The sequence below is a fragment of the Canis lupus genome, chromosome 26, assembly GCF_048164855.1.
Source record: "Canis lupus baileyi chromosome 26, mCanLup2.hap1, whole genome shotgun sequence".
Taxonomy (NCBI): Eukaryota; Metazoa; Chordata; class Mammalia; order Carnivora; family Canidae; genus Canis; species Canis lupus.
In genome coordinates, this window is record NC_132863.1 from 5,464,372 (window position 1) to 5,479,589 (window position 15,218).

General features: G+C 41.1%; 1 protein-coding gene across 4 annotated transcripts; it reads right to left on the bottom strand.

The window, feature by feature from the left end:
* Nucleotides 1-234: 234 nt before the first annotated feature.
* On the bottom strand, nucleotides 235-15,165 carry NAA20 (N-alpha-acetyltransferase 20, NatB catalytic subunit). 4 transcript variants are annotated; one of them, XM_072799846.1, is made up of 7 exons: nucleotides 15,009-15,155; nucleotides 10,489-10,513; nucleotides 10,061-10,150; nucleotides 7,680-7,746; nucleotides 6,704-6,839; nucleotides 1,211-1,356; nucleotides 235-756 (listed from the first exon to the last, which is right to left on the bottom strand). In XM_072799846.1, exons 1-7 carry the CDS (start codon nucleotides 15,059-15,061, stop codon nucleotides 671-673), a joined length of 603 nt encoding a protein of 200 aa, XP_072655947.1. In that variant the 5' UTR covers nucleotides 15,062-15,155; the 3' UTR covers nucleotides 235-670. The 4 variants fall into 4 exon arrangements, with proteins under 4 accessions (XP_072655947.1, XP_072655950.1, XP_072655949.1 ...); XM_072799849.1 differs by lacking the exon at nucleotides 1,211-1,356 and having other exon boundaries at nucleotides 15,009-15,165; XM_072799848.1 differs by lacking the exon at nucleotides 10,061-10,150 and having other exon boundaries at nucleotides 7,680-7,770; nucleotides 15,009-15,152.
* Between the last annotated feature and the right edge of the window lie 53 nt (nucleotides 15,166-15,218).

Here is a 15,218-nt window from a genome sequence, read left to right on the forward strand (position 1 = left end):
TTGAAAAAAAAATTTTTAAGGAATAGTAAAACATAATTTTATTTTCAAAGATTTTATTCATGAGAGAGGCAGAGACACAGGCAGAGGCAGAAGCACAGGGAGCCCAATGCAGGACTCGACCCCAGGACCCTAGGATCATGACCTGAGCCAAAGGCAGATGCTCAACCACTGAGCCACCCAGATGCCCCAATCCTGATCCAATTTTATAAAGGACCAACATGCTTCCAGAACACATTCAGAGAGTCAACAGTGCATTTTATTATACATCTTAGATTTATACATTTCATATATGCTTTTAAAGCTTCAATTAACAGTTTGATACAAAATAAAAAATACATATGCAGCAGTGGTTCTCAGGCACAGAATTTAGGAGGAGACTGGAGCAAGTTTTTTTTCCCTAGCACATAGTGAATATTATGAACCAAAATAGTGGAATGTTTCCATCTGACCTAGCTGCCTTTTTGATTGAATTTTATTACAGTGAAAGGCTTTAGTAGGTATGATATTGCTAACTGGAAACAATGAGACTCAAGTTTATAACCTGTATTTTCTTGAAGTCTGTAAGACCTAAATAATTACTTTTCTCCTAATACAGCTCCAAGATCATCCAATGAAAATAATACTGTCCATAAAATATCTGGAGCATCAGCCTAAGAACCACTGCTCATGGTTATTCAATGTCTTCAGGCCTCACAGGATGAGGTAAAGGTATGATGGATTTCTTCTCAGTGTCTCTGGAAAGTGCTTTCCTCATATCTGTTAGGAAGCAAAATTTAATATAAGTACCCAACTACCAAAATGTCTTATATTAAAGTGTGTATGTGTGTATATATTTATATATATAGTTCCCATAAGAGGTTTGTCCCACCCCCACGTTTACCAGGTCCTCAGAGACATGTTTTTAGGAGAGACTCCCAGTCACAAGTACTCAGCTCTTCCTATCAATGTTCTTTTGACAAAATCTTAGTAAAATTAACATGCGTATAACATAAACAACTGATAGTAATTAACCATTGGTTAATGTAAGTTAATCCGTAATAGGTTCATAAAGACAAGTTAAAGGAGACTTAAATATTATAGCTCAAATTTAAAATATTAAGTCCAACAAATATGGTTCTTTTAAATGTATTAAAAGGACTACTTCAGTATGTAGAATGAATGTACACGTTTTGGCTTCTTTATGGGGATACTGCCATAGAAGGGAGCTCACCATAGGCATCTTCGTCGGGCTCCCCATTGCTGGCTGAGTAGTACTCTATGACTGTCCTGTATACGCTGTAGCCCAACCGCTTGTACATGTTCACTGCAACTTGGTTAGATACTCTTACAAAGAGATCAACAAAAAATCCACCCTTTCTTTAAAAAGAAAAGAAGGAAGAAAGAAAAGAAAGAAAGAAAGAAAGAAAGAGTTAGAATGTGAGAAACACTTGTTTTTAGTTGGCTTTGACTACAATTCAAAGAATGCTAGTAACAGGACTTTGCAGATGATTACCTCATACCAATTTTTATTACTGAGGATATATGACAGTACAAAGAGATGATTTTCTGTTGGCATACTAACAGTTTAAAACCTGTACTTTCTTAAAAGATAAGCTTTTTTAAAACCTTTAAAACCATAATTCTACCTCTTAAAAAATTTACTGAATATTTTATATCACAATAAATTACATGCTCATTTTAACAACTAGTGATACAATATTTTCACCCACATGGACAAATTAAAGGTTTTTGAACAGTAGCAAGCACCCATGTAGCCATGGCCCAAGTGTAACTACAGGACACTGGCTGCCTGACACTGGCAGCTCTGAAGCCCTCGGGTCTCTGGTCATTGACAGCCATCCCCCTTATCCAGAGGTCTCCAAGTCCTGACTCTATTGGCTCCTTGGTTTTTGTTGCAGGTTCATCAGCTAGTATAGTTTTTCCTATTTATGAACTTTCTGTAAGTGTTATACTTTGTATGTCCTGTGGTGATTTGCCTTTCTCAGTAATATGCAAGTCAGCCTGGATGTTAGATCTTGTTCACCTTCCCTTTGTTTAGCACTCCATTGTATGGATGGATATACAAGTTGTCCATGGTCCCACAGATAAACATTCCTGGTTTCTGTTATAAACTATGCTGCTATGAATATTTTTATTGTCTCATGGTATAATATCTAAGGTCTACAGCTGGGAGTGTGATCACTGGTTCATAGGGGTAACTTCAGGTTTTTTAGGCAATACCCATTTTCCAGTCAGCTTACCCTCCCAGAGGAGGGTAAGACTCCATTCCCAGAGTGCCAAGGCTTGGTACATCAGACTATTTTTTTTAAATCTCGTTAAGTATCTCAGAGTCATTTTAATTGACATTTCTCATGTCAATTAATGAGGTTAAATATATTTTTGTAGGCCATTTAGGTTTTTCTTTTTCAGTCCTTATTAGTCAGTCTTTCACACTTTTTTTTTTCCTCTCCCCATCTGTGGTTCTCTGTGTATTCTGGATCATTGACATTGTGTAAAGGACTGTTGTAAATCTATTCTCAATTTGTGGGCTGACTTAATACCATTTGATGAACAGTGTTACTTCAATGAATTTGCATACGAGCCTCTCCCTTACAGACTTAGTAGCTTAAGTTCTTTTCTACCCTGAGGTCCTGGATATACTCTGTTTTACCTTAAAAGAGCTTTTGAGTTTTGCTTTTCATATCTAGGTTTTTAATCTGGAACGGATTTGTGTACAAGGTAATAGTCTGGGTCATTTTTTCCCATGTGGCTATCCAGTTGTGCCACCATCTTTACTGAAAAGCATATCCATCCCTTCACTGCCTCTCTGCAGTTGCCTCCTCTGAGGTATGTCAAAATCCACGTATCCTTGCATCTGTTCCTCAGTTCTCTTCCACTGGTCTAGGCAAATACTCCAGCACTGATACAGAGCTTACTCATTACAGCTTGATATCTGGAGGGGCAAACCCGCCCACTTTGTTGTTGTTCAAACAATCTTACTTCCTTCCATTCCCCTGTAAGTTTCTTTTTTCTTTTTCCCTTCTGTAAGTTTCAGAATCAATTTAACAAGTCTCACAAAAAAGACTTGAGATTTTGATTACAATTACACTGGCTCCGTGGATCAAATACCAGTTTAGCTGTCCATGCCACTTAGGTAATTCTCTGTCTGCTAAGATAGGTCATCTTTTCTGTATCTCAGGAAAGACTTTAGAGAAGTCTTACACAGAGAAGTCAGATATTTCTCAAAGGGCTTAATGTATTTTGATGCCTTTGTAAACTGGCATCTTTTCCTAAATTTTACTGTTTGTATAGAAATGAAATTTAATTTATACTGACTATCCAACAACTGTTTAGCTTTTAAACATTTATTTGTAGCTTCTTGTGGTTTTGTTTGTACAATCTTATGTGTATAAAATAAGAGCTTTGTTTCTTCTCAGTCCTCATATCTTTGATTTTTCTTGCTGTAGTGTCTAGGATTTCCAGTAAATTACCAAAGAGGGGCTGAATGTAGGCATCCTTATCTCATCCCTTTCTTCAAAGAGAAAGCATTCAGTGCATCACTGCTAATATTTACTACAGGTTTTGGGTAGATAGGTTTTTTTTTTTTTTAGATTAAGGAAGTTCTCCCCTTTTATTTCCTACATTGCTAAAAGTTTTTAACCAATAGGATTTTATCAAAGCATTTTGCATACATACTGAGATAACATGTTCTCCTTTAATCTGTTAATATGGTGGAATACACTTAAAAGATTTTTCTTATGTTAAAACTTTTCTTCCCGTGATACACTAATCCATTTTGCTAAGATTTTAGATGCTAAGACTTTTGCATCTGTAGACTGATAGATCTTCTTCAGATTTTCATTCTCATATTGCTTGAGTTTTCTTATATGTTATTCTAGCCTTAAAAAATGTTGAAGAATTTTTTGTGTGTAAAAGTGAACTTATAGTCATTACTACTTAGAATAGTTGGTAAAATTGCTAGAGAATCCATAGCTTTCTAGAAAGATTTTTGCCAACTAATTGTAATCTGTTAAGGAAATGGGTCTGCTTGCAAATCTATTTTTATACAGCTCTCAAGCTAAGAACAGTTTTTAAAATGTTGAAGGGGTGTTTCATATACACACATACACATATACAAACACACACTAGAGACATGAGCTGGTCTCTAAAGCCTAAATATTTATCTGCCCCAGAAAAAGTACTCACCCTTATTCTTTGCCTTTAATCAGTTTGTCTAATTGTTCTATCAATTAGAAAGAAGTATGTTCAACTCTCCCATTAATAACAATTTGCTTTTTCTCGTATTATCAATTTTCGCATTTTTACTTTGAATTTATGTCACTGTGTACATAATATTTGTAATTATTACACCTTCTAATGGCACTGTATCTTCTTACCTATAAGCAATGACCCTTTTTTACTCTGATAATTACTGAACTATAATACGACTATGTTAAGCGTATCAACGGTCTTTTGGTTATAATTTGCATGATAATTTTAAGAATTTATTTCAATCTTTGTCTTTAATCTTCACATATACTTCATGCAAATGGAATACAGTTCTGACAGTCTTTGTCTTTATTTTACTGTTGTAGAACACTTTAACATGAAGTTTTCCCTCTTAATAAATTTTAAATGTGTACACTATTGTTTACTACAAATAAGTGTTGTACAACAGACTGATTTAAGAATAAATAGGCTTATTTATTCTGTTTAACTGAAACTTTATACCTGCTGGTTAGTAACTTATTTCCCCCTCTCCCCAGTTTCTGGCTACCACCATTCCACTCTTACATTTATCTGTTTTAGCTATCTTGTATAACTGGAATCACACATTATTTGTCTTTCTGTGAATGGCTTCACTTAGCAGAATGTCTTCAAGTCTTTGTCTTTTAACTGGAGTAATTAGTTCATTTTCATTTAGTGTTGTATTTACTGATTGTATTTGGATTCATAGCTAACATCTCATTTCAGGCTTGTTTTACCACTTTAATTTCCTTTTTCTCTCTTGGTTTTTAAATGTATACATGGTTAAAAATACATGTATGTATGTAGATAGGTATATATATGTACACATACACAAATCTTAGCAAAGGAAGATTTAGAAACTGAAAAGGAAGGCAGCTTAGAGGTTTTCTACTGTAAGATAATCTATAAATACATTAAATCGTATGTCTAGGGTGATAGCTAACTAGAACCCATTTTTTAACTCCCTGTCCACTATATAATAATGCCAAATACCTTTTTTCAACAAGATAATGCCATTAACAAATAAACTAAAACTTTTCAAAGACCAGAAGAGATTTCTTTTTCAGCTAATACAAGTTTCTCTCTTTCCTGAATAAGCTCAAGTTCATCTTGCCCCCAACTTGGCCCAGAGCATTTTCAGGCCATGGTTACTTCTTTAAAACTTACCTTTTTAAATCCATTAAGTGGAAAGCCTCAAGAGCCCTTCTCAGCAAATACTCCCTTTCCTATATACTTCTAGGCATTTAAGAGTAGAGAAAAAAAATAAGTGGCAGCTTGACAACTGATTAAACTTCTACACACATCTCTTAATCTCTTAGAATGGGAGCTGGCAGGAGTCTTTTAATTATATATATATATATATTTTTTTTAAGATTTTATTTATTTATTCATGAGAGAGACAGAGAGAGAGGCAGAGACACAGGCAGAGGGAGAAGCAGGCTCCATGCAGGGAGCCTGATGTGGGATTCAATCCCGGGACTCCAGGATCACACCCCAAGCCAAAAGCAGATGCTTAAGCCACCCAGGCATCCCTTAATTATATTACTTTTATCTCACGTTAATAATGAGGGTGTTTGACATACACAACAGGTCTTTTTTTTTTTTAAAGCCCTAATGCTGGTACTTCCCAAACTGTGCTCCAGAGTGCTCCAAGGTGGCCCAAACTCTTAGAGGTGCTATAGGATATTTCAAACGTTTGGGGAAAACACAAACCTTACATGTCAGACACTGGCAAAATACCAGTTTGATATAATTCACAAATGCAGCATTACATGGTGTTACATTCCTTTTGATGACAGAGTATCTTTTATGAAGCCAAGTTTTGGCAGGTCCCATGATTAAAACTCAATACCACAAGAAAGTTAATATGAAACAAGAATGCAGGTGGTTGTGTCCAATCTGTTTCCAAGGTTGAGGGGTCATGTAATGCCCAAAAAGGCACACACATCTCATTAGTAGGTAAGCACAGTTATTTAACAATGAAATAAAAATATTTTTTCTTTCAATGTGTTTATTTTTTTCCTAAACAGCTACTAGGTTGTTAGGTCACAAATACTAAACAGGTCATAACAGCTTAAATCTAAACTGAGGGATTTTTTTTTTTTTTTTTTTTTTTGCCTTAGGGACACTATGAAAAAAAAAAAAAATCACTGAGAAGCCAGGAGTGATGTTAACAGAAAATTTGGGAACATCTGCCACAGGGTCAAGAACACTAAAGGAAACCTTAAGGGCTAGTTTTTTATTGCACCTCTTACCCAACATATAAGCCCATGGCAGGTCACCCATTTTGCCTGAATATTCCTCAGTGACAAGATAGAGACAATACTACTACTGTGAATATGTGAATACTGTAGAAAATGAAATCCTGTAAACAATAAAGCACAATATTCAGCCTGAATAGGAAAAAAAATCTTAAAATTTTCACTATGAGAAATATCAAATAGTTAGGGTTCATACTTGAAAAGCAGTATCTCACCTTTCTGAAATCTCCTCTAATAACTCCATAAGTTTAGCAGCCAAACCAAGGCGTCGAAATTCTGGGGCGACAGAGAGAGCTGTGACGTGCCCATGCCATTCTTCCCGAGCTACTGAGCCTTCCGCTTTACCCATAACTGCCAACAAAAGATTACACTCAGTAATTAAACACATGGATTTATACATGAATACAGACTATTGGTTACATTTTTATTAGAGAGGAAACTAATGACAAAATTTTAATTTTTAAGTAACAGAGTCATCTACTTAGCAGTTATTAGTGCTCTTATTTGAATCTCACTTAGAGAAAGGTTTCTTTTAAAAAAAAGAATGAGGGGATCCCTGGGTGGTGCAGCGGTTTGGCGCCTGCCTTTGGCCCAGGGCGCGATCCTGGAGACCCGGGATCGAATCCCACATCGGGCTCCCGGTGCATGGAGCCTGCTTCTCCCTCTGCCTGTGTCTCTGCCTCTCTCTCTTTCTCTCTCGGTGACTATCATAAATAAATAAAAATTAAAAAAAAAATTAAAAAAAAAAGAATGATACACTAAAAACACAACTGATTTTTAACACAGAACCAGATTATGTATTTTTTAAATATCTGCATTTTATGTCGGTATGTATACACAAAACTGAGATAATCCACAGCTCAAATTTTCATTAAGTAATGCTACTAATCAGTGAAGATGCTACAATCCCTGCATTATGTACCAAATAAACCATGTAGAAAATGTAACATAAACACAGAATGAAAGATCCAAGAATCCAAAGACCATATCTGTCTACTTCACTGCTGTATCCCCTGGGGCCCTAGAGCACAATGCCTAAAACATAGCATCAGCAACCATTTAATGGTTAAAGGAAATAAAATTATAGGCATCATGATTGTATTTCCACTTCTGCAATCAACTTAATTGGTTGAAACCTATGTTAAAATCTCAACTGCCTACCCAAAAAAATTCTAGTGGTATTATACTTACTATAACCCATTAACTCTCCACCAGGTGCCTCCGCAACAATGAAGTACTCTGGCCAGTGGGCGAGGTACTGTAAGTAAAAAGGAATCCCATACTACAGTCTTGTTAAGGAGTATGGAAAGTAATGGATAGTAGAGTTCTTCATAAAAGGAGTATTGTGAAGAAAGTTTTCTTTAAAAAGTATATTGTTACTTTATCCCCAGCTCTTCATGTGTGTGATTTCTATATTTAGTCAGTACATTAAATATTTAGGTTAGCACTAATAATTTATAACAAAATTGCCTGAATATGTAACTTCAAAAATATAAGTGCAGACAACACCATCTAACAGAGCAGAGAACCAGGACTCTGAAGTTCTATCATCTCTATCCATACTGATCACACTGTATCTAAATCTCTGCACAACACTTATCACTTGTTTACTGGCGCTCTCCCTTTTGGATATGAATGTCATGTACTGTTCATTCTATCCCTGGTGCTTATCCCTGTGCTTCTATCCCTTGGCACAAAGTAGATGCTCAGTACATTTGTACATTGACCTGTAATTGCACTAGGAAATTAATGACTATCCTACTTTAGCTTCAGCCATGTGACTGTGAAAATAACTTTAGAAGTTAATTACTTCCAGAGTCAACAATTACTGAGTGTCTCCCCCGTGCTGATTCAAATTCTCCATATCTGGTACTACAAATAAAAGGTGACTTAAAGAGTGACAGCCTGAATAATCTGCCCGTTAGTAACTCCTCAACCCCAGTGTCCTTACTGCCATGTGCTCATTCCTCTATTCCTTCTGTAAGCCGGCTGATGCAAGTCCATGAGGGGCCACCACCAATCACAATTTTTTTTTAAAGCTGGAAAATCTGTTCACTAGTAAATTCTTCACACTCTCATCTGAAAGACAGCCACTATTTTGAGCACTCTTCCAACATAACCCTTAACATGGCAGGCCAGCCAGTCTTCTTGTCATTCAGCCACTGCACACACCATAACCACCTCTCCTCTGGCTCAGTAACCACGAAGACCTGGCAGGTTACTTTCAAACATGGCCCCACTTGGATTATGGGACTTTTCCTGTGAATTATAAGTGTAACTAGATACACACCATGTAAGTTGATTTGCATCCTAATTCTTTACCTTACTATCCAGTGCAAATTTTTCTCTCATTAAGAAATCTTTTCTTTAAACATGGAGGGCTCTTTAAAAGGTCATTTTTGAAATACAAAGGGAATACTTCAGTGTTTTGCTTTTTCACTCAGCTTTGTTTCTGATACATAGCCCTGTTGTTACCTCCACCTAAAGTTTATTTTTAATACCGTACAGTATACTCCATTGCGTGAATATGGGTTATTTTCAGTTTCTCAAAAATCTTTTAAAATTCCTCACGAATACAGTATAATTTAACATGTCCTTATTGTTGTGTATGAATGCTATTCCAAATTTTTGATAATTCTACAATAAATATTTTTATAATGATTAACTTGGGGGTTAACAAACATATCCTATCAAGAGACAGATAGTAAATATTCAAGGCTAGATGGATCTTATGCTCTCTGCTGCAACTACTCTAACTATGAAAGCCACGGACAAAGCTACAGACAATATGTAAATTATTCAGCATGGCTGTGCCTATTTACAAAATACAAAACTATTTACAAAAATAAAAATAGGAAAAAAATAAAAATAAAAAAAAATAAAAATAGGCAGCAGACCAAATTTGGCCCATGTACTTTAGTTTGCTGATCCCACATCTAACTGACTCTACTATTACTTTCAGTTTGTAGGAAATGCGGTTACTTACTATGTATTACACTGCCAAAGTGCCTTCTAGAAAGACTAGCAATTTATACTGTCACTAGCAATTTATGAGGATGCTTCTCTTACCCTTATCAGCATGAGTTTTATCATTTTTTTTAATCCTTAATAATCTGAAAGGTAAAGCATGGCATCTCATTTTGGTTTTAATCCACGTCTTTTGACTGGTGAGACTGAACTCTTAATTTCATTAGCTTCTTATATGCCCTCTTTTGTTAGATTATCAGTTAATATTACACTCCTACCTTGCAACGGACATGGAGTATAAGCTAGAAAGCCAACTTTGTTTTAAGCCACTGAGAATGTGGAGTTGTCTATTAGTGCAACAGAACCCAGAGCGTCCAACTTCACATATCTTTGTCCATTTTTCATTGGGGAACATGACAGATATGGCTAATTATTATCTCCAAATCCTTTCTTAACTTTAAGTAACAAGCCCTAATTTAAAGCTGGGCTCATTCCCAAACTTATAGCTAGGTGAGTGTGGCATGAAGCAGATGTTGGTCATTGGGATACAGAGGGCCTGTGTGGTACTTCCTAAAGGTACCCCTGAAGGGGAAGGTCATTCTTACCTTCCCCTCTGTTGATCCTCCTGCCAGGAACATGGACTTGATGCTCTTTGCTCTGGCAGCTATCTGGGACAGGAAAGCAGCCAAGGCCACCTTGGGAGTGATGAAGTGGTTAAAGTGCACAGCCAGGTCGCCGACGACTACATGAAACTACCACAGACTGCCCATCACCCCCTGGGCTCCAGTCAGCTGATGTTGCTGCATTCTGTTACACGGAGCCATACTTACTACCTATTGCAAGGTACATTTATGACGTCATTCTGTTACCACCTGGTCAGGCAGATGTAAGACAGCTCTTATCCCTAGTTTGTTTTTTTACATTGCTTTCAATGTTGCTTATGTTTCTTGGCCTGTAAGTTTTAAGTCTATTTTTTCCTTAGTTTTTCCATGTTCCTTACTCTTAGCCTTTAACTTTTTTTTTTAAAGGATACAGTTTCTGTAAGTGGATCCAAGTTACTAAAAGAAAGAAAAGAAATGTCAATAGTAAGCAGTGTTGACAAAACCAGTTTAAATAAGCCACTAAAACCAAAAATATGCACAAAGAAAACAAAACATGCTACATCCACAACTTTAAAACCAACTTTAGGGCTAAGGAAGATGGTGTCAGCTACCAAATGGCTAAACCGGGCCATCACAGCCACTAAAAAGATACTATACACTTTCATTTAACTCTTTCTTCCTTACAAATTACTTTATAGTTAAGTGGTTAGTGTGTCTGCATCAAAACCTTCCATTTTCTAGATGGCATCATTTAGAAATCATTAATGGAACTGGGGCCCAACCAGGCATCTAAATCACAGAAAGTAAAACTAGCTCCCTGCAGTGTCTGACAGCAGCTCTTCCCACCCATCTCTGGGCCTTCACCTGCTCAGTGTGGGCCCTCACCATTTGAGTACGTCTGCTCCATACACTTCTACATTCTCACCTCCTCTTCCCCACCACTCCATCCCTTAACTTCTGGAGGAAAACTCTTTGACCTGGCTCTGGGGCTGCTCAGCACCTGTCTCACCAGCATATCTGATCACAACACTCCTGAATCAGCAATTCTTAAAATGAACCTCTCTAGCCGTCTGCAGAGAGCTCTGCCCCTTACTTTCCTATTCAATTAATGGAACCACTATTTTGCCAGGATCAAAACCAGCCACCCTGCAAATCTTCCTCTTATATATGCAAATTCTTCTCTGGGATCCTTACCAAGGCACTTCTCTAGGCCAGTAGTTCTCCAACTTTTTGGTTCCAGAACCCCTTTACATTCAAAAATTATTGAGGACCCCAAAAAACTTGTTTATGTGTGTCATATCTACTGATATTTAATTTTAAATATACATTTTAAAATAATAAATGAAGGGATCCCTGGGTGGCGCAGCGGTTTGGCACCTGCCTTCGGCCCAGGGCATGATCCTGGAGACCCGGGATCAAATCCCATGTCGGGCTCCCTGCATGGAGCCTGCTTTTCCCTCTGCCTATGTCTCTGCCTCTCTCTCTCTCTCTCTCTGTGTGACTATCATAAATAAATTTTAAAAAATTTTTTTAAAAGAAATAAAATAATAAATCAATTGCATGTTAATATGAATAACTTAAAAAAAAAAACAAAAACAAAAAGTCACTCTACTTTCAAGAACACAATTTAACACCAAGAAAAGCATTGCTTTGGGGCACCTGGGTGGCTCAGTCTGTTAAGTGTCTGCCTTCAGGTCAGGTCACAATCCCAGGGTCCTGGGATCGAGCCCCGCGTCAGGCTCTCTGCTTCTTCTGGTGCCTCCTGCTCCACCGCCTGCTTGTGTGCACACGTGCCCAGGCCCCCTGCTCCCGCAATTCTCTTTCCTCCGGGGGTAGATGCGCAGACACACTTAGCCATCAGCAAGCCGCTCCTGACACGGCTCCCCACTCCCTCCACCTGAAATGCTCTCCCCACTCAGCTTCCAAGACCTACCATCAGCTTTTCCTCCCACCAGAGTGGGCCATTAAGTCTCCTTCAACACCGGATGCCCTGGGGCAGCACCCCGGAACTTCTTTTTTCCTATCCACACTCACTACACCACTGACATCACCTCTACCTCCTGGTTTTATTAATACCATCTGTATAGTGTGCCCCCCCCCCCCCCAATTGCGATCTTCAGCCCAGATACCTACCTGACTTCTCCACCTGGGTGTCTCAATGCACCTAGCAGAGAAGCCCAACTCCTAGGAGGGCCTCTCCAAGATCTAGCCACTGACTCTGCCTCATCTCCTCAACACTCCCACCCTCTCACTACTCCACCCACACTCGCTGCCGCCTCCCCTCACAAAGAGGTACCTGGTGCCCTTACTACCCTCTCTGCCTGCAAGTTCTCCCAATATCCACAGGACTCACCCCCTCCCTGCCCTCGGTCTTTCTTCCTAAACATCCTACCTAAAGCTGAATCCCTATTCCTATTTCCTTTTCCTGTGGGTTTTTTTTTTTTTTTAAGATTTTATATATTTATTCATGAGAGGCAGAGACACAGGCAGAGGGAGCAGCAGGCTCCCTGCAGGGAGCCTGATGCAGGACTTGATCCCAGGACCCCGGGATCATGCCCTGAGCTGAAGGCAGAGGCTCTACCACTGAGCCACCCAGGCATCCCTCCCTTCCCTGTTTTCATGTTTTTCTTTGTACTGAACACTAAGTTCTATATGTTGTACTTCCTTATCTTTTTTCCACTCTAAAATGTAAATTCCATAAAGAAAACATTTTTTGTTTTGTTCACTGCTGTGTCTCCAGCACTGAGCACAGTAGGCATGCAAATGTTTTTCCAAAAGTAAAATACATAATTATTTGGATCTATTGCATCTTCACTTCCTACTGCAATCACTTCTTATCCAGTGATTCCTAGAATTCTCTATGAAAGTACCCTAATCAAAGAGGAGTGGGAGGAAATGGGAAGGAAGAAGAGTTCCCAATGGCATATTCTGAAGAGGCCTTAAGAAGTTAGACAATTCTTTGAAATCTAAGGTTTTATTATATTCCTGCTTATTTTCTTCTACACTGTTCATTTTCATATAAGTGTTGAGCCTTCCTAGATCTTCAGCTAAAACAACGTTTTGCAGGTGCCTGGGTAGCTCACCACGGATGGTGTGAGCTTGCTCTCTAAAAAAAACAAAACTAAACTAAACTAAGGTTTTGCCCTGTCTACTCTTAAAGCTCCAAGGCACACTGTCCCTCCCCAGGCCTGCACCTCTCAAACCCAAACCTTTGTCAAGTCATCATCTCTGGGCTGCTACCAAGACATCCTAAATGGCTTACCTGTCTGGTAAAACTCCTGTAATCTTCTCACATTCACATAACTGTGAGGAGCTCGAGCTCCAGAGCCCTGGTCCTTAAACAGCTGAGAATATGCATTTCCAAAGTGTCCCCAGGTGGTCAGGGACCAGTCTTAAAGAACCAACACTTTTGTAGGGCCAATCTCCTTGGATTAGCTTCCATGCTTCATTCACTCCCACCATGGAGCTCAGACGCCTGGGGCAATTCTCTTGAGCTCTCATTACCTTAGTTTACTCATACAAAAAATGAGGATAATGAGAGCACCTACTTAGCCTGTGAGGATTAAATGTGCCAGTACCCAAGGGGGGTGGGGCACCACAAGTTACACTGCTTGGACTGAAAGAGGCCCATTAGAAAATTTAGAAAATTCTTCCCACTAGGCAAGTCTGAATCCTCCAACAACAGAGTAAAAGTCCAGCCCCACCAGTTCCCCGGATGGCTCAGTGAGAGAAACCCACGGCTCCCATCGCATTTGTCTGCCCACAATGCAACCTTTCACTTTCACCCCTGCTTCCTTCTCCAGAACTTCATCACTGTCAACATTTTATCCATCCTTCAAAGCTTATCCCGTCTGAAAGGGGATGAGAGCCATCTCCTCTCAAGTTCTTCCCGTCCTCCTAACTTGAGTCCTAACCACTTGATCCTCAGCTTTCACACACTGCCCCGCCGTCTTTAAAGTGGATCTTGGACTGGTGGGTGGACGGACCGACAGATGGATGGATGGATGGATGGATGGATATTTGATGGATGGACGGACCGATATGTGATGAAGTCAGCATAACAAAATGTTAACTGTGGGATCCAGGCGGTGTGTCTATACAGGTGTTATGGGTAAAATTCTGTCAACTTTTTTAAATGTTCAGAAACTTCCTTAATAAAATGTTTTCTTAAAAAAAAAAAAAAAAAAAAAAAAAACTGGTACCTGCAAATCGCAAGTCCTGCCCTAACTGGGAAGTGCGCACGCACTTAAGGGCAGGACTTAAGGGAAGTGCACGCGGCGGGCCTGCAGCAGCGCACGCCTCCACCCGCGGCCCGACGCGCGGCCTCAGCAACCAGGCAGAACCCTCCGCGCAGCAGCAGGAAGGGGGTGGGCGGGGCCGCGTCCCGGGCTTTGCGGCCGTGGGAACGAGCCATCCGCAGCTGGCGCTCAGCGAACGCTCGGATGCTGACCTCGCGGCGGCCGCCGACGCCCAGAAGCCGCGCGGCCCAGTCACCCGCCCGGACCCGGGCCGCAGGCGACAGAGCCAGGCCGGGCTCGGGCCGGCCCCGCCCCCGGCTCTGCCCCCCGGCTCGGCCCCCGGCTCGGTCCCCGGCTCGGCCCCCGGCTCTGCCCCCCGGCTCGGCTCCAGGCTCGGTCCCCGGCTCGGCCCCCCGCTCGGCCCCCCGGCTCGGTCCCCGGCTCGGCCCCCGGCTCGGTCCCCGGCTCCGCCCCGCCCCCCGGCGCGCCGCCGCGGCCGCCCCGCGCTGCCCCCGCCCGACGCGCACGCCGCGCCGCGGAAGGAAGCTGCAGCTAGGAGGGCCCGCCCCCCGCCGGGCTCGGGCCCCGCCGCCCCTCGGACGTGTCGGGGACGTGTCGGGGACGTGCCGGGGACGGCCGGCGGCGGCGGCTCGGCGGGCCCCGGCCCCGGGGCGGACGCGGCCACCAGCACTGGCCCTGGGGGCCGCACTCACATGTTGTTGAAGCGGAAGAGGTCATCGCACGTGAAGGCCCGGAGCGTGGTCATCGCGCCGCCGCCGCCCAAGTCGGCTCCCTGCGACCCCGCGCCCGTCCCGCCGGAAATGGTCCTGCGCGCGGTCGCCGCGGTGCGGGACGGAGAACTGCTTCCGGGACACGAGTTGCTCGGCAACCAGGGCAGAGGCATGGCGCCCTCTGACGGCGGT